Raw genomic sequence first — 18,522 nt, 5'->3', positions numbered from 1 at the left:
ATGTTACTGTATCTTATAATTACATATTATACCAGTCTGTGTTACACTGAGTGCAATGAGCTATGGTAAGTGGTAAGAAAAAGCATGTAAGCCTGCCAAAGACAGTGCTGTTGGTTGGTTTTCTGTGCACATGACAGATTACTGTAAAGGTAAATAACCAGGTGAGTCACCTGACTTGAAGTCACATTTTCTTTATTCAAACAAGCATGAAATACATTGCTTAACAAAGGATTCACAATTAAAGGGTCATTTGAAGCGAATTTGTTTTAATGTGGAGGAACAAAAACAAAGAGCTCCTCCTTCCTCCCCTCCCGTCATGGTTTGAAAGGTGTTACCTGGCTGGCCCTCTTCACCGGCACCCTTTCCTGCTGCTCGGGAGCACTCAGGAGCCAGGCCTGGAGCGTGCTCTCCTCCTGCTTCTTCCCGAGATTCTTCCAGGTCCGAGCCCGCAGTGAGGGCGCCTTCTTCCGCTGCAGAGCTTCCTCCTGGACCTGCTCCACCCCTGAGCTGGAGGATTCCACTGTGTCGGCCTGTCGGTGCCTCCTGGACTTGGATGCCTGCTGGAAGCTTCTGTAGCTCTTCTGCTTGATGGAGGACAGGAGCCGGGCCCTGCTGCTGCTGGACTCGGCCTCAGCTGGCTTCTCCTCATCGTCAACAGACTTCTTGCTTTTGTTGTCCTGTGAGAAGGTCTTCTGCTGCCAGCTGATGAACTCTGACATGCAGGCTTTCAGGCGGGCGACTAAGTCTTGATGGGTCATGGTGATCTGGGAGCTGACCTCCACGGTGCCCTCCTTCAGCTTCTCATAGTGGCTCTGGATGTTGCCCACCTCTTCCAGGATGTCTGAAGCGACGAGCTCCTGGACAGCTGTGGTCCTCCCAAGAAACTCTGCACACACAGGTTCATTCTTGGGCTTCCTCTGCTTCTGGAAGGTGAGAAAATGTGGCATGGCGGTGTAGTGTATGGCTTTGGTTGCGACAAGCTTCTGATATATGTAAACAACATCCTGATGACCAGAGTCCACAGAGTCCTTGAGAAACTTTTGAACTTGGGACCAGTCCCGCAAAGGGAGTCTAATCTTCACCGGTGGAACGGCGAGTTGTGTGTGGTAAAAACCAAACAACAAATACAAGCCTCCTACACGAATCTGGTAGCTGTACGGAGGCAACAAGTACTTCATGGCTGTGGCCAACGTTATTCTGCAGAATCTCTTCAGTTCACCTGCACGGGTAATACCGAGAAAGACATCTGAGAGGGCCATCTCCCTCCAGATGGCTGAAAACTCCTCATACCTGACTGAGTCAGCCTGCTGGAAACGAGCCAGCAGTTCCTCCACATCTTCTGTCAGAGGACTGTAGAAGAATTCAGAGTAAAAAGGCTGCAAACGGGGCATCCTGTCAAAGAAATATCAACCTCGAACAACACTGAAACTCTCAAACTGCTCGTCTGAAGCTTGACGGGGCTCTGCACAGATTCAAGGCAGGTGAGGCTCGTCACTGGCAAATTGGCAAAGTTGAAAGACTGACGATGTGGGGTGAAGACACGAGGCAGAGGCTCCTCCTGTCACAGTCGCTTGTCTTCAAAAGTTGTAAACTGAACTTGAACTTCCAGTTGGAATACAGACGATAATAATCAGTTTTTTCATGAAACTGTGTGATTGGCTCTAAGTTCAAGAAAACCCTCAGTTATTTGAAACAAAATATGTCTGATATTGTCATGATTGAGCATTTCTCACTAAAGTAAGAAGGGATGTGGACATTTTAGAAGAAGGTGGATCGAAGTTTACTCAAGAACATATAATAACTGAAGCAGAGACGTAAGAAGTTTAGAAATACTTTTTACCCCGTTAATTCATCCATTATTGGCCACTGAATTAAACCAAATTAGTTAAAATTTAAGACCAGGAGAGATATTTTGTTACCTGCTTTTATTCTGAGAGGTATATTTGTGAAGTTTTAACCAACTTACAGATTTCTAAATAAAAACTTATCGTATCGTAACGAATCAGTTTACTATGTGACCTCCAGGGGGCTCCACATGTTCCAGAGGAATACTGCCCATGCTTCATTTTAAAAACATAACAGACAAGATTTAAAAAAAAAAAAAAAATAGCTTGCCAAAACAGAAAAAGCACTTATCTCCTTTTTTTTTTACCTCAATAAGTGGATGATATTCACAAAGCTAAGTATCAACTAATGCAAATGAAATCCCCCCACTGATCCAAATGCAGTTCGACAGCAGCTGTCTCATCTATTCACATTGAATGTTACAGGAAACACAGGGCTCGCATGTCGCTGTGAAGAGTTTTATTAAGACTTAACAAAATGGGACACCTGTTTGGTCTTTCATTTCCTGAAACATGCAGCTGATAAAATGTAATTCAAGGATTAAAATTTGTTTGCTTGAATTTTGACCAACACAGGGATTGAAAAATAAATAATTCTTTAACACTGCATCTCTGCAGCTAATTGAAAGTAGAGGGACAATTTAAGAAAACGTGAGGCAAACAGCCAGAGTATGAAGTGTGATCTAACATTAAAGACATCTCTCCCAAAACTAAAGCAGTTTATTTTCTTAACTGTTGGAAGTGAACTGTGGTTGAACCTAAATCAACATTTAAGGTCTCAAAATGGCCTTGATGTCAGGAAGGATGTGATTTTAAGGATTTAATTAAAACTATTGGCTAAATCAACCAAAAATCTATTTTCATATTTTATTATAGAGTTCTACAGATGTACATTTGGTGTATAATGAAAGAACAATACAGCACAGTAAAGGCATTTTCCATCCTCTGGACCTTTTTGTTGTTGGTTTTACTGTGACCTCAAAAGGTCACAAACCAAAGAAAGTAAAAACAGAAACCCTTCGAGAAAACATCTGCTTTGGCAGAGCAACAAAAAGTGAATTTCAGGGGAACTGTCCTTTAAATATTCTGGACATTTAAAAAACAGCACAAATGAATGAGAAAGAAGAGCGAAGGGGAACTTTTGGTTTCACCGTCAGAACAAAAAAAGTAAACTGAACTTGAAACGTAAAAAAGAGAAAAGCTTATGGTTTCTTGGTGACGTCTCACAGACGTCAGTGTATCTTGTGGCCCCCCTGCCTCACGTGTTGCTTCCCTCTACCAGCCTCCTTTGCCTCCCTTCTTCTTCTTCTGTGGTGCCTTCTTGCGCGTGGCCCCCGAGGCTGCAGGTTTCTGCTGTCGAGGCGGGACCACGTTGCTGGCGGGGGCCGTAGATGAGCCGGACGCGGACCCAGGTCTGGGGGAGGTGGGGGGGCTGCTGGCCGTCTTACTGGCATCCCTGGAACAGAGGAAGAGCCAAAATCAGAGATCAGAGCTCGACATCAAGGACGTATCTGTTCATTCTGGGAACATTCACAGTAAAGTTAAACCCTTTAGACAAGTTGAAATGTGTGTGTGGAAGATTCTGTGCTGCATGTCCGTCTACAGCCTGCAGGTACTTTAAAGGAACAGCTGAAAATTATCTGCTTGGTGAGATGAGAGGAGCTAACTGGCTCAGCTGGCTTCAGCTACGCACATGAATGATAACAATCTTCTCATCCACCTTTCAGCAAGAACACCTTTCAAGCACCACCAAAGGCTGCAACTGATTGTTGTCCATATTGTTTAGTTTATATCTTTCTGAAGATGGTGAATAATCCCCAGGATGACTTCTAATTGTCTAAAACATGAAACAGTGAAAAGCTTCCTCACATTTGAGGAGCTAAGAACAGCAAATGTTTGGCATTTATTGCTTCATAACTGAGTTAAATGAACAAATAAATGAGTGAACTATCAATCAGCTAATAGAAAAATTGACTATTTTTCAGCACTGTCAGAATCGCTGTGGAAATATTACTGTGCAACTGAAAAAACATCAATTTGTGGGGGCAAATATGGCAAAAATAGCCCACACAGCGTTTCCTTACTCTGGTAGAAATGAGTAATTTTAAAAGCTGAGATATTTTACATTAAAACAATAAAAAAAAAATCAGCAGCTGACACTGACTCACTTTCCATAGTGCAGACTCATTGATTACCGAACAGACTTCTGCTTCGGCTGAGACTGAGAATTACTTTTATTTTGGCCTGAATAACACTCAAGCTGTTTCTTCTGCACAGCAGCTGGACACCTCCAGTGAGGATTCATTGGCAGAGCAACAAAAGGACAAACTCAGGTGCTTTTCCTCCATTAGTGGAGTAGATTATTAGGCTCCATTTACAGGAAATTGCTTCCAGACAACTCTACTCGCAGGTGACGTGCATGCGTGACTCTGAGGCTACTCACAGCTCGGCCGAAGCTCCTGCCGTCGCTCCCTGTGTGCCTTTTCCGATTTGCTCCTTCTTCTTCCCCTTCTTCTTGCCTCTGTAGTAGGTACGCTCCCTCATGGGCAGCCACCTCTCGGGGTCAGGGGTCGCTTTCGGGTCGCAGTTTTTGGGCAGTTTGCCTAAAAAGAAAATCAGGAGGAGTCACTGAAGGTGAGAGCAGCTCAGCACAGTGTGAGTAAATAAATGAAATGCTACCGACATAATACACCATCTTAAAAGCATCAATGAGAAAGATTTCATTGCTGCAACATATTATTTAACTCTAGGGGCTCCCTACTGGTGGTCCATAGAGGCCAGCAGTGGTCACAAATATATGGCCTTTTCAACAGAGGACTTTTCGGATATTATTTATTTATTTTAATCTTGATAACATGTTCTGACAAAAAATATGTAATTTTCCTCCCAAGAAACCTGTCTTGGAAATAATTTGTCCCACAGTCAATATTTGATGGATGACATACCTTTCTTTTTCTTCCTCTTCTTTTTGATCTCGCCTTGGCTGTGTAGAAAATGCAGCTGTATTAGTATGAAGGACGTGAAAGTGAAGCGAAGCTCACACTTCTTACTCCGTTAAATGTATTTTCAACTACAAAACATGCATTTAAATGCTGAAAATGTTCTGAACACCATGAAGTCGACGTGGAAGAGACCGGTGAGGGTTTACCCTTGTTCTTTGGGGAGGTTTTCTCCTGTGACTTTAGCAGCTTTTTTCCTGACGTAGGTCGCTCCGTGGGAGTTCTCCAGCTCGTCTACGTCCACGTTGAAGGCCATTGTGTCTGCAGATGGTAGGTGTTTGCTGAGGCTGGAGGGGAATGCTAAGTACTGTTTTACATTGGTTTAAAACTTACACCTTAACATGCACCATCACAAAGTCACAAAGAGTCCTAACGTTTCTTATCTGCCTGTAGGTTTATGCATCATTATTGTTAGCAATGTAACCTCGTACAAGTAGAAAAGAAAATGACACGGATGCGTGTTGAGCAGTCAGCTCTTCCGGGTGTCAGATAGTACATCTGATTCTGGATCAGCATCTGTGGTGTGGCTCTGGAGGGCTTCCACTAACTATTACTTTCATAAGGGATTAATCTGCCAATTATTTTCACAATGTTCATGGTTTTGTCTATGAAATGGCAAAAATAGTGGGAATTTTCCAGAGACCAAGGCAGCGTCACGTTCATTTCTTTCTGATAATAATCCAAAACAACATGTTCGCAAGAAAAAGGTAGAAAATCATCACTTTTGAGATCAATCTGAGAATGTTTAGTGTTTTTTCGCTTGAAAAATACCTGAAATGATTGTGGTCCAAAACAGTGGCAAAATACTAAAAGGTAAACATTTCATCTCTGTTCTTTTCAGAAGGTCAAAGGATACGATTTGGCTTTGTCCGTGTCCACCAGAGAATACGCCGAGATGAGTTGTGCCAGCGTGTGGATGTCGTTGGTGTTCTGCCTGTTTCGGGAAAAATAAAAAAATAAGCTTTATTGTTGTAAAAGACGAAATTCGAGCAACTGTTGGAGTAAAAAAAAACATCCTGATATCACCCGACAGACAAACACACAAAAGTGGAGAGGTTAAAGGTCGAACATACACTCAGAGGCAGCTGCATGAATATGCAAATAAATAAACCGTGTGTAATTGTAATTTGTGTTTTTCCTGCTCTATAAGCACCTTGTAATGATGTTTATCAAACTGTTTAAGAACTAGACAAACAGTCGAGCTACTCGACATCATGCCGGCCAGATGACTGAACAAAAGGCAGAAACAGCAGCTGTGAGACAACCTCTAAGGAGCACATTACATGTCTTTTTTTGCTCAAATACTCCACACATGTTGATTTTGAGTGCATTTCGGGGCTGTAACTCACTTCCACAGCTGCTCCAGATCACTAATGGCTTCTTTTTTCCGTCCGTACTTCAGTTTGAAATTGGCAGCTTCTCGTACGAGCGCCAAGTGTGCAGCAGATCCGGGCTGCAGAGGAGAACCGGGTGATTACACAGTGGAAACATATTCAGATATCACAAACTAGCTCATGTGTTGGCTTGTCTTGTCGCATTAAAGTACGACCCACAGCCTTAACCGCAGGTGGTGATTGGCAAGATTTGTTGAATGAATTTGACTCCATCTTTGCTTTGACTTTTCTACAAAGCAGTCACTGCTGTGATGTTTCTGCACTGCACCTCCTGCAGATTACCCATCAGTCAAATAGTCAGTGTATTGTTCCCTGAATGTTCTGTTGGTACCTTTTCACGTTCTGTAGGTGGCTATCACTGCCTGTATTAGCTACCAGTTCTTCTTCTGTTTCTTCCAAACACAGTATTTTTTGTTTTTACCAGGAAATGGCCACTAAAATGGTGACAGGACACAGGAAGAATCTTAGCATTGGACACCAACCTGTTCAGACTGGTAGTGCTCAATAGCTTGTTTGAAAATGTCGATAGCGCTGTCAATGTCTTCTTCATGGGAGTACATCGTCACCAGAGCTGAAATCTGAGGAGACAATGACGGTTTAGATGAATGGCAGACAGAGCACTGAAGCTAAATCAAAGGCTTTACACACTGTGGAAAACTCCTGTGTAACTTTCATTTCAGACTTACCATCCCTGATTTGTGCTTGAACTCTTCAATGGACCTCAGGACATCACAAGCTTTTGTTACATGACCTGAGGATTCAGAAATAATCGGTCAAATAATAATAATAATTAGCTGGAAACAAGGACATTTTCAAATGACATCTTGTCCTCAGTGAGTGGAAGTAAAAATCTACTGCCTATATATTTTAGGTAGTTATAGTTTTGTGAGTAGCATAAAGGCACTACATCTTTTTCCTTGTACAACCCTGTGCCGTAAAATGATAATACATAAATGAACCTGTAGCTCATGTGATCAATGTAAACACATGCCAGTACCTTGGACTAAATACAGTTGTGCCATTGTCAGTTTGATGCCAGACGCACTCTCTGGATGTTGGTCTGAGAATTGCTGGAAAACAAAAGAATAGTCTGTTAGGATCAAAAGAAAATACTACGCTTCTTTTTTAGAGCTACAGACAGCGAGCACAACAACAAATTAGCTTAAATTTGTCAGTAAACAATTCAAAGCCACGGCAGAGAGGTGTGAAATGAGTCTGTGTGCCTATAACTGTTAAGCCATTTGTTGGGCATTTTAAAGTGTCTGTCAATATAACATGTACACACATTTTTAGATTTTAGCCTCAGTGGGAGTGAAACGCCAGCAAAGCTGGTGTTTACATAATCAGAAAGAAAAGGAGGAGGATTTTGTTTGTTTTTAGGATGTGAATCAGACTGGAAACAACCAGCATGGTCGTGTCTACCTGGAGCAGCTCTATGGCCTTGCCGTGCTGCTTCTCCCTGCACAGCTGAGCGACCTGGATGAGGACCGGCCGCGGGTGACCCGGATTCTGAGACTGAAGACTGGATGACAGCTTCCTGCACTGGTCAGCCTGTGGACACAAAGAGCAATGCACCAACAAATCGTGATCAATAATGAAATCTAAACTAATTGCTTTTAATTTGATTCACAGCAGCAGTTTAGCTACAGTACAGTACAGTACCTGGTTAGTGTACATGGCCAGGAGGGCTTTGTTGAGGTCAATGGCCTGCAGCTGCTTCTTTGCCAGCTTGTATTCAACACCTTCCGCATTTGTCAGTTTCACCTTTTTCTTTGAGTCAAACACGTTTTGGTCCTGTGAAAACAGAAAGAGCTTCAATGAAAACATTCAAACAAGTTGGAATTTGTTTTTTTACATCTGTGGGTGGACGACAGATTTACTGCAGTGTGTTAGACTCAGTATTTTGGACTTGGCTCAGTTGGCAGCACAATGATGCTATTATGAGGAAATATTTAACTCGGTAAGACTATCATACACCCACCTTGTTTATTGTGATGATATTGTTGGCAGTCACAGCAAGCAGGCCCACATCCGATGGTCTGCAATTAAGAGCATATTATGGAATATCTATTTGCCATCTGCATTAATTACAACATTAATTCAACCTGTGCGACATTCTCTTCATCTGCTTTTGGAAGTAAATTAAATGCGATGAACCCGGCACTCACTTCAGCTTGATGACCTGGTTGTACAGCTGCAGCGCCTCATCTGTCCGACCTTGTAATTGCATGACATACGCCATCTGAGAATGGATGACGGCCAGCTCTGACTCGATGTCCTCCTCGGTCACATCCTGAAAGGGACATGATGTGATGGATCAAAATTTTACAAATATAAAATCAGTATCCTTGAAAATGGATGAGACTTGATGATTCATGCTTAAATGTTTTGGAAAAACAAAGCAGCACTCACAGAATCATCTGCCAATGAGACTCTGCAAAGCTCTGTGAAAGAAAACAATCAGTTAAAGTCAAATTGTAAAACAGCAAGTTGACAGGGAAGGTAGAACAGAGTGGGACTGACCCTCTGCTTGCCGTAGTTTATTGAGGGCCTCTGTAAGCTGTCCTTGTCCAATCAGAGCACAGGCAGCATTGTAACACAGCTCATACGTAGACTCAGGAAGACCCAGATCTTCCTGCAGAAGAAAATATAAGACATGATCTTAAAAACAACATAATACAATAAATGTTCAGTAATTTTCCTAACACTTGTTGAGATATTAAGATAATTATCTATGAACACACCCAGTCTGAGCTCTTCTTCTTCTCATACCAGTTTAAAACACATGAAGAAGTAGGTAGCTGAATACGATCATCACTCTAGATATTTAATTTTGTTCAGTTTAGCATTTGAATCTAACCTAGTGTGAATCTTAACACTTGCAGACAGTTTTAGTTGTTCATGAAAAGCAATCGAGACTGAAACATAAGTACACACGACAACAGTGGCATCAAAAAGCCAAAAATGCTAATTCTGTAGTGGAGTGCTTACCAACGGAGCTTTCTCCCACTGACTCATCGAAGCCACCACAGCAGCCAGGTTGGTCTTCCTCTCCTCCTCGTACTCATCCTGGGAGTTCCTGATCAGATTTGTGTAGACGGACTTGCACTCATCGTAGCGCTCCAGTCTGTACAACTAGACAATGAAAGGAGAGACAGCTCCAATCAGCAGACGTCTTTAAATTCTCAAAACAATGTCAAAAACAACACCATGGCTTTCATGTTGAGTTGAAAATTTATAAATATTAAGCTGGCAATTTATAAGAATATAGGAATTTAGTCAGTGTCGCATCACTGACCAATAATCATCTAGTTACCTATGAGACACCTGTAACCTACACTTTCCATGGAACTCTGTGATCTCTGATCAAATGATCATTGATTGCAGCAGTGATACGTCAGGTTTCAAAGGAGTGCTTTAGTGTCTCATCACTGCCCAAATGCTGTTTCAAATGTTCTTGTATTTTAGAGGAACTCTGTCACGTGTTACATGATAAGATTCAAAGACACGACCCTACGCCATCAATATCCAGCAGCCTTGAGCTAAAAACACACAGTTACACACAAGTCTCAGAGCTTCTATCCCAGATCTTATGAGCAAATTGTGTACTTTTGTGCGATGCTCCACATCAACAAGGAGGTGGGCAGGAACACCGCCTCCCTTGCTCAGTCTACGAATCAAAAGCATGCAGCAATAATATGATTTATCTCATGGTCAATCATACTTACCACTTGACCGTAGAGCTCCTTCAGCTTGTCTGTCTGTTCAGGAGCACCTTCAATGGTCTTCAGGGAACTTTCCACTCTGTTCAGTCGGTACTCGCAGTACGCCTTTTCAAACAGAACCTCACTGAGCAAGAAGAGAAATAACAATTATTTTAATGGGGAGACAATGCCAACCATAAGACATGTAGCAAGTAATCTGTTAGTTGTATGTGTAAAGCATTGCATTCAGATAAACAAATTGCATCATTTTGCATCAATCAGGGCTGTGAATACTGTGAATTTACATTAACAATTAATGTGTTACTTTGTTTTTCAAATTGATAACAGATTGAGTTTAGTTTGCGTTTGTGTGTGAGTATGCATACAATCTGTCTGTATGTAAGCATGTACATCTTATTTTCTATTGTTTATCGCGCTGTGCAGCACATCGAAATGCTTTTGTGTAAGACTGTGGTTTAAAAGTAAAACTTGAGAATTCAATAAAGCATTTAGTCTACAGTATCAATGGTCAAAATGTGGGAACAACCACACAATTAACTTCTTACCCGCCGAGCACTTTTGAATGGGTGTTCATGACATTCAGCGCCTCTTTGAAGCTGCCATTCTGAATAAGGCAAACGATTTTACAGTGAAGGGCCGTCACATCATCCCTGTTTTCGTGCAAAACTGTGACAAAAGAGTAGACAAATGGCAGAAACTTCATCAGTAACGCAAGTTTAAGAAAGACACACCTTGAGTGATATCAGGATCATTAGTAGAAAAATCAAATAAGCGTTTCAAAACGGGTTGTTGACCGCCGAATGAAAGCTGATTAGCTGCCCACCATGATAAGTTAGCTGTAGGGCTAGGGACACGTCACTAATCAGGACGGCGCATTTCTGTGGCAAAACAGTACTTTATTTCTACACATAAATCCCATATAAAACAGCTAGCTGTGTGGATACATCAATTAAGTATACGTTTATTAGCAGATGTTTGGTATGTAAAGCTAAGACGATGTTTGTGAGAGCTGACAAGTAGCTGTCTAACTGCCGTTAGCCTAGTCACATGCTAACAGCTGGTCATGCAGCTGGCCCTAGCTTAGCCAGCGGACTCTGTTCGAGCCAGAAGAAACGGGCCGTCTGTCTATGTCAGGCCACAGCTCGGATTCCGTTTGAGAACAACGATGACAGACATGAATTCCTACTTTTAGCCAGAGCTTTTAGGGCTCTTGTGTAGTCGCCATTCTGTCCGCAGCGGTTCACTTCAGTCCACAGCGAAGCGACCGAGACCCCTGCGCTCGCCATCTTCGCTGAATGGGCTCACAGAACGGCGGAAGTACAAGGCTTACATTTCCGGGTTACCAAAGGCTATATAGATATATTTTAAAATAAATTAAATACAGAAACTGACGATTACCGAATAACCTCGACTATATTTCAGTGTTAATAATATATTGAAAGTGTAAGATAACCGTACGGTTTCTAACTTAGCAGCAACAGAGGCATATAATGCCTTCACAGCCCACCTATAAAGTTCGTCTACCGAACACCTACCTAGAAGGCAGATCAGTTGTAAGGCAGCAATTACTGATGCGCTATGATGTCTGAATTCATGTACAAAATTGAAGTTTTTGGGATTATATTTTGAACATTTTTGCCGTTATTTGTGAAATGGCAAAAATGCCATTTCTCAAATAACGCACTAAAGTATAGATAATTGTAGTATACACTTATCTATACTTCAGCTCGTAATACTTTTTCCTCCACTACGTTTTGTACTTTACCGTGTTATACATATAAATTGGTTATACAATTTTTAAAAAGTAAAATAAACAATCCAAGAGAATATACATTCGCTAAAATTAGCTCAACCTGTTGATCTACAAAATTATACTGCTTATTACACATTTATAGGTCGGCATTGATAAACTAATAATATACCACTTTGAGATGCAGTGGTTTACTTTTGAAAGAGATTTGAAGTAGATTTTGCTAATAATGTTTCTCCGTTCTTTAAATAAGATAAGTAATTTTTCTGCGTGACGAGATCCTAATATTGAAATTTCCGGTGGCACTTGAAGTGAGCACCACAGGCAGGGTTGGAGGTTCGGTCCGACTCGACAGCCGAGGAGGGGGGCACTGTTGTCATTCGTCAGGGCTGTGTGTCGAGCTTTTGTCCAGGAGAAATGGCTGGGATTAAAGGTAAGAAATTTCCACTTTTCATTTATATGTGTAACGCTTCTGGAATCCGGCTGAGTTAATATAACTGTGTCAAAATATCCTGAAAACAGATGGATGCGTTGCCATGTCCAGCTAGCTAACGTTAACGTGAAGAAGTAGATAACGTTAGCCGCAGGGCCAATACAGTCGTTAGCATTAGCTGAATCGCTTGTATCCCTGGGCTGAAAGGAGCCGCTACTTAGTCAACACAATTAAATGCATATTAACTTCAGCTAATTGACACACTGCAGCCCTGAAACGTTGCGTTATGATGCCGTCTCTAATGTCATTTCATTTTAGTAGTATAACAACGTAACTAGTAGTTACCGTTATAATGCTAATGCTAGCTGCACCTGACACAGTAATTACACAGTCGCTGACTGAGATGCTGTGCTTGTTGCAAGTGATTTGCCTGGATTAATTGCTGTTAACAAGCAACCACACTGACTGTATTGCTTTCCGAGGTTAACATGGGCCCCTAATGGCATGGTTTAGATTTCTAATGTAGCTGTTACACGTGAAATCAGCTGATTCATCACATGATAGCTCCAGTAGCCAGGGGCCCTGCTGCTGCGATGCGATTGCTGAGGGTCTCGGGATAACCACGCACAGATTCAGAAAGAAGCTCCGTGACATTTCCCATGCTGACATCCTCCCCTCTGTGTCTCTGCTAGCTCTCATCAGCCTGTCCTTTGGAGGGGCCATTGGCCTCATGTTCCTCATGCTCGGATGTGCCCTCCCTGTGTACGAGTAAGTATCACCATCACACACCATGTAAGCCTGTTAATGTGTATGTGTGTGAGGTGGATGCTGTGCACACTTCACACCCAGAAGCACTTTGGGTGATCCCATCCCAGGTTTACACCTCAAAGTGCAGGTGTGAATGCATGACTGGATTAACCTATTACGGGGCTCGGGGTTATAAATGAACTGCTGGGTGCCTAACACAAACTGCCACATGAGAGTTTTCCACCTTTTTGAACAATAAAGTTCTAGTTTGACACCTTTCTGTGGTGGATTATTACATCGACCAGAGCTTTATTGTGTGGTAATTTGTGTCATGGTGTTTTCAGTGACACAGTTGATGGTAGCAGTTGTTAGGAGCAGAGAACATTTTTCAAATTGACTGAAGAAGTGATTGAAGGGTTGTGTTTTCTGTAAGTCAACTCAAAACAGCTTGTACAGCTGTGTCAGTCACATCCAAGCTTATCATTATTTCTCTGTTAGTGATTTTCATGGATGTGGCTTGGTGGGTAGTTCTTCTTATTCCTGCGAACAAAGCTTTGGTTGATTGTTTCTCAAACTGGCTTTAATAGCTGCCAGTGGGCAAAACACCAGACCTGTTTTAATCACTGAACTAATCTGAGATGCGACCGGTAATTCAAAGGTCTGAAACAAGGCTACCATGTCAGCACACTATGCAGCTGAAAGGTCTTAAAACTGGATTTTGACACCCTACAGGACCACAGTTTTAGGTAATTACCTTAAAGCCACATTTCATGTCAATGGTTGGCATTTCCCCTAATAAATTTATCGTCTCTGAAATTACCACAAACCAAACAAAACCACCAAACATAGCAACCAAACAGTAATCCTTGGGCTTTTCGTTGGCCACTTTGCACAGTTGGTAGTCCAGCTGTGCATTAATGTAAAAAATACATCAAGGATGTACCAATATTCAGTTCAGAGGTGGAATTCAAACACATCCCTGAGACTGTGTTAAAGAGAGCCAGGTCAACTTTGCAGTTTATTTGTAGCACACCACACCCCTCCAGTGTAGTTGGATGCAGTTGATTTGCCTGTTCAAAACTCGAGACACCTTGGGCTGCAGCCCAAGATCTGCCTCTTGTAATCTAATCTCATTTTAGCCATTATCGTTATACTGAATGACAGCCTCAGTCCTGCAGAATGTAGATGAAGGAGGCTGTAAGAAAATCAGTTAGCAACTGATATTATCAGCCGGTTTTATCTTATTATAGATAAATCTGTATCTGTATAATTATCAGTCAATGAGTAACAACAGTGCAGAAATGCTGAAGATATATTTTTTAAGAACTTTAATTAATATTCATAATACAGGATTGTCCACAGAAAATACTAGTTAATTTACTGTTTAATATGGATAGTATATGTTATTCTAATTCAGAATGTTTTAAATATATAAGTGTGTCTTTTAGTTAAAATTGGTTGTTTCTAGTTCCTGAGGCTAATGTAATTTCCAGTCAGGTTTAATGTTTAAAATTCCCAACTTTATACTGTTTATGCTTTTATTGTCAGTATTTTAGTTTATTTTTTAGCTGTAAAATGTATCACTAGGAACATAACTAGGCCACAATCCTATGATAATCAAATGTAAGGGATCCTTACCAGAAATGTTTGTGTTTATGCTAAAAACAAATAACGGTGGATAAATCATCACATTTCTATTCTTACTGGCACCAACATTGAGTATCAGCCAGGCTTTACTTATGAGAGAGTTAATAGGTTGTAGAATGTAGGTCCTCCCTCATAATGAACACCTGTGAAGTTAGATAATGTGCTGAACAGCGTTTGGTCCTTTATCCTTCAGTTCACCTGACTGCATCCTTTATCATCACAACATGTGGATGTTTATCCCTCCCTTCTCTCTCTCTCTGCAGCAAATACTGGCCTTTGTTCCTCCTCTTCTTTTACATCCTCTCTCCCATCCCTTACTGCATCTCGCGGAGGGTGGTCGACGACACAGACTCGGCCAGTAACGCCTGCAAAGAGCTGGCCATCTTCCTCACGACGGGCATCGTCATTTCAGCCTTCGGCCTGCCCATCGTCTTCGCAAGAGCTGATGTAGTAAGTTAGAGAAGCGGCTTAGTGCACTTCACAGTAATGTCATGAAGAATGTTTCTCTTTGCGAGGCTTATCGTCGCCCCCCCCCCCTACAGGTTCAGTTTCGGTTCCAGCAGCAGTCTGATTTACGCTAATTTGACAAGCAAGAACATTCAGAGAAAAGCTCAAGAAAATCAGCACGTCAGTTAGTAAAAATGACGTTTGGCTGCACAGCCGAGAAGCTGACAGAGCTGACAGACGCACCAGCTGCAGCGCAGGACACGATTAGCATTTAGCTGCTGTTAGCGTCCCTTCCTGCTGTGTGTCCTGAATATACAACTGTAGAGCAGCATGTGGAAATGATTCTGTAAACTGTTGTTGACACCCACTTGATTTTGGCCTAAATATGTGCTGCAGCTTGGCAGCACCAAGCAGCATTTGTTAACCTGAATTATTAATGCGTTGGTTTACAGATCGCCTGGGGGGCGTGTGCGCTCGTGCTAACGGGTAACGTAGTCATCTTCGGGACCATCCTGGGCTTCTTCCTGGTCTTTGGATCCAACGACGACTTCAGTTGGCAGCAGTGGTAAAACAGCAGAGAGGGGGACCTTAGTCTGAACTGTTTTTATTAGCGTTACAATTATTATTATTATGGTATTACTGTTTGGTTCTTGTTGTTGTTATTTATATGATGTCCGCCCATCCATAGACTCACACCAAACCAGTGCAATACTTTCTTTTTTCTTTTTCTTTTTTTTACCGCCTGCATTATGTTGAACTGACACAAGTGGGATGGAAAATGCTGACTTTCAGTTGGATTTTTTTGTGAGTTTTCTCCGTTTGCGTGTCCACTTTCATTTTGAGCCTGAACAACTGCTAATGATATCTCTGAAATTTTGCGAGAAAAGAATCAAATTTAATGTCGAATAAGACTTATTCTGACCAAACTAGCAGGGCCCTACCTGTGTGGGCTATTTTCTCTATTTAGTAGACACTCTAGAAGCTCTGGAAGAAGCTTTCTCTCTACTCAGAGCACAGATGGGTGCGTTTCCAGTCTAAGTGCTGAGTGGAGTGCAAATCAGCAGAAAACTGATGGAAAATCTGCACAGCACAAGCTTAGATTTCACCACTCACAATGAGAAAAAGCTCTATTTCCATTTGACATGGGTCTTATTGATTGAAACTGTGTCCATTTTTTATGTTTGTCACAGTGAAAGGTGAAAATTCAGCTTATTGAATGCAGATTTTTAAAAAATGTTTTCTGCTATGTAATGCTACCATTGCTAAGCTGTGAAAGTGAGCAAGTCTAAGATGAGAGTGTGTTTGCGATGGAGAACGGGGCTGTTACTGCCACCAACCCTTCTCATCGATCTAACCCTGCTACATGTCCAAATGTGATTTAAATCAGCTGTCCTTCCAGTATGTTCTTTCTGTTTTGGGACCATGTTAGAAATAAGGGTTTCCGCTTCAACATGTTATCCCTTGGATTTTGTTTTATGTCTGAAATCCATAAAAATCACGCAGTATGTCATCACACTGAGGAGACGATGTTCAGGAGCAGCAGAATGCGAGTGTTTATTTCCTCTTTGAAGTGAGAGGAGAGGATCCGTTCAGACGCCCTCACCATCACTGCAGAGATCAAATTAAACTGACTTGATTTCCCAGGTGCCAACTGGATGCAGGCTGCTTACTCACCATGTTGTTTTGCACATAATAGCTCGTACCTCACTCTCAGTATGGGAAAGTCAGGTCAAGAAAGCATGAAAAGCCTGTTGTAGCCATCAGCTAGCGTAGGATTAGCTTGAGGACAGCAGCCTTGTTGGAAACTCAGCCAGGCTAAGAACTGGGCTGCTTCTAATCAAGGCCTGGTCAGTCACTAACAGCCCTTAAGCTTTAAATGTGACTCCTTCAGAATAAAAGAATCCAGCAGCTCCGTGTTAATCTCGTATTGCTCTCTTGAAGCACATTGGGTCTAGATTTGGCGCGCATGCCGTCACATTTCCTCACACCAGCATTTCATGATATAACAACAGTCATGTTTTATCATTTCTTTTTGACGTGTTTCCGCGTCCGTCGGCCCGTGCGAAGGAAATTTATACATCGGCTCGTGTAATCTGTCGGCAGCTTTGGGATCAGCACAGCCTGCAGTCAGTCAGGTGCCGCTCTCCTGTTAGCTGTTTAACTGCATTAGTGGAGGCTAAACAAGGAGCTCAGCATCTGCTGCCTTGGTGAAGCAACAGCGTGTTAAATGGAGGGTTGATCGCCAAACATTTCCTCTTTAGATTTGATTTTTTTGTGGATGGTTCAGTTTGAATATGTGCTCTCTGGAAGATAAAAAAAGTTGTTTTTATTGATACTGAAGTACGATAAATTGTTTTAGTTGTATCCCATAATTTTGAAGACTTAGTTATTACATGTTTCAGGCCACCTGAGAAGATACTTTATAGATTTCCAGTGACAGTCTTTGCCATTGAGGCAGATGCGGCCCACCCAGAGCCTGGTTCTGCTCGAGGTTTCTGACTGTTCAAAGGAAGTTTCTCCTCGCCGCTGTCGGCAGGCGGTTGCTCATGGGGGAATTGTTGGATCTGTAGATTAAAGAGCACAGTCTTGACCTGCTCTTTATGCAAAGTGTCCTGTTGTGATTTGGTATATACATAAAATAATGTGTACAATTTCTAAAGAATGAACCACAGTTCTTAAAGCATTTTCTACATAAACTAAAAACACTTTGGGAAGAGAAAAGCTGGAAATCTGCCTCAGGAAGCTGTGGCTAAAATCACTAACAGACATCTGGGTTTAAGCACTACTACAAATGAACGCTTCACACTTCCAGAGATCACAGCCTCAGTGAAGACACTGATTGTATTAAAAGCACCAGAACGATGGCAGCTTTTTGGTTTCAGTTAAAAATGTGTTTGAGTTTATTGAAAACTACTGACATGATTTGTGCATATTAATATGTGACACCACTAACTGAACATGCTCTGCACAGTAGATTTACCCACTGGTGGTGGTCTGAAGCCAGTGTGTGGTTGGACGAGCAGGGTAACTCCATGTTGTGTTCCTGACACTGTATCCAATTTAAGCTCAGTTTGTCAAATGTTCTCAGACTTCCTGTTTTGTAGTCTGACGTTAACTCCCCGATGTGACAGAATCTGGTGTGTAGACGGGTCTCTCTGTGTTTCTGTCTTAAGACAGGTGTTACGCTTTGTTTCTCACAGATTTGGGAGGATGTTGTATTTATTTATTTCATCGGATGCTTTGTGTCAATGTCCAACGCCATTTTCTATCTGCAACTTTTGTGTTCAAGAGGCAGAAGTCAGCATGGTGGTTTTCTTTTTTTTAATAAAGGCCATTTTTGAACATCCTCTCCTTTGAATGACTACAAATGCATTCGCTTTGGTGGCAAGAAGGGATCAGATAGGCACAGACACCTTTTACAAGACTTGACAGGAAATAAGCTTAGCTGATATCATCTGCATGGCCTAGTTAGTCTGTCTGAGCAGCAGTGTGCCCTGAGGAGGATCAGCTCATTACTTGACAGAAAAACAGTCAAA

General features: G+C 41.9%; 3 protein-coding genes across 3 annotated transcripts; 1 reads left to right on the top strand and 2 right to left on the bottom strand.

Annotated features, from left to right (window-relative positions):
* Nucleotides 1-314: 314 nt before the first annotated feature.
* Nucleotides 315-1,391, bottom strand: LOC121611260 (snRNA-activating protein complex subunit 1-like). The gene has a single exon (XM_041943701.1). The coding sequence runs from the start codon at nt 1,389-1,391 to the stop codon at nt 315-317; it is 1,077 nt and encodes a 358-aa protein (XP_041799635.1).
* An 898-nt stretch (nt 1,392-2,289) lies between these two features.
* On the bottom strand, nt 2,290-11,274 carry srp72 (signal recognition particle 72). Its single transcript, XM_041943841.1, has 19 exons — nt 11,149-11,274; nt 10,508-10,628; nt 9,966-10,086; nt 9,229-9,372; nt 8,761-8,872; nt 8,650-8,681; nt 8,406-8,530; nt 8,219-8,276; nt 7,900-8,031; nt 7,660-7,788; nt 7,235-7,307; nt 6,924-6,988; nt 6,720-6,815; nt 6,193-6,296; nt 5,700-5,777; nt 4,993-5,130; nt 4,790-4,827; nt 4,288-4,447; nt 2,290-3,300 (listed from the first exon to the last, which is right to left on the bottom strand). The coding sequence occupies exons 1-19, from the start codon at nt 11,246-11,248 to the stop codon at nt 3,120-3,122; spliced, it is 2,007 nt and encodes a 668-aa protein (XP_041799775.1). The 5' UTR covers nt 11,249-11,274; the 3' UTR covers nt 2,290-3,119.
* A 773-nt stretch (nt 11,275-12,047) lies between these two features.
* On the top strand, nt 12,048-18,333 carry leprotl1 (leptin receptor overlapping transcript like 1). The gene is made up of 4 exons (XM_041943994.1): nt 12,048-12,145; nt 12,838-12,913; nt 14,803-14,989; nt 15,439-18,333. Exons 1-4 carry the CDS (start codon nt 12,130-12,132, stop codon nt 15,553-15,555), a joined length of 396 nt encoding a protein of 131 aa, XP_041799928.1. The 5' UTR covers nt 12,048-12,129; the 3' UTR covers nt 15,556-18,333.
* The last annotated feature ends 189 nt before the right edge of the window (nt 18,334-18,522 follow it).

Source organism: Chelmon rostratus, chromosome 9 (genome assembly GCF_017976325.1).
Source record: "Chelmon rostratus isolate fCheRos1 chromosome 9, fCheRos1.pri, whole genome shotgun sequence".
In the NCBI taxonomy this organism is placed as follows: domain Eukaryota; kingdom Metazoa; phylum Chordata; class Actinopteri; order Chaetodontiformes; family Chaetodontidae; genus Chelmon; species Chelmon rostratus.
Note: the sequence above shows the minus strand (reverse complement) of the source record. Positions and strands in the feature narration are given on the sequence as shown.

Coding starts and splice junctions, on each gene's coding strand:
- LOC121611260 (XM_041943701.1), bottom strand. CDS start 1,391: ATGCCCCGTTTGCAGCCTTTTTACTCTGAATTCTTCTACAGTCCTCTG.
- srp72 (XM_041943841.1), bottom strand. CDS start 11,248: ATGGCGAGCGCAGGGGTCTCGGTCGCTTCGCTGTGGACTGAAGTGAAC. Junction 5,131..5,699: donor GACACGGACAAAGCCAAATC/GTATCCTTTGAC, acceptor ATTCCCCTCCAG/CCTCAGCAAACACCTACCAT. Junction 4,448..4,789: donor GAAGAGGAAGAAAAAGAAAG/GTATGTCATCCA, acceptor TTTTCTTTTTAG/GCAAACTGCCCAAAAACTGC.
- leprotl1 (XM_041943994.1), top strand. Junction 12,914..14,802: donor TGTGCCCTCCCTGTGTACGA/GTAAGTATCACC, acceptor CTCTCTCTGCAG/CAAATACTGGCCTTTGTTCC. Junction 14,990..15,438: donor TCTTCGCAAGAGCTGATGTA/GTAAGTTAGAGA, acceptor GTTGGTTTACAG/ATCGCCTGGGGGGCGTGTGC.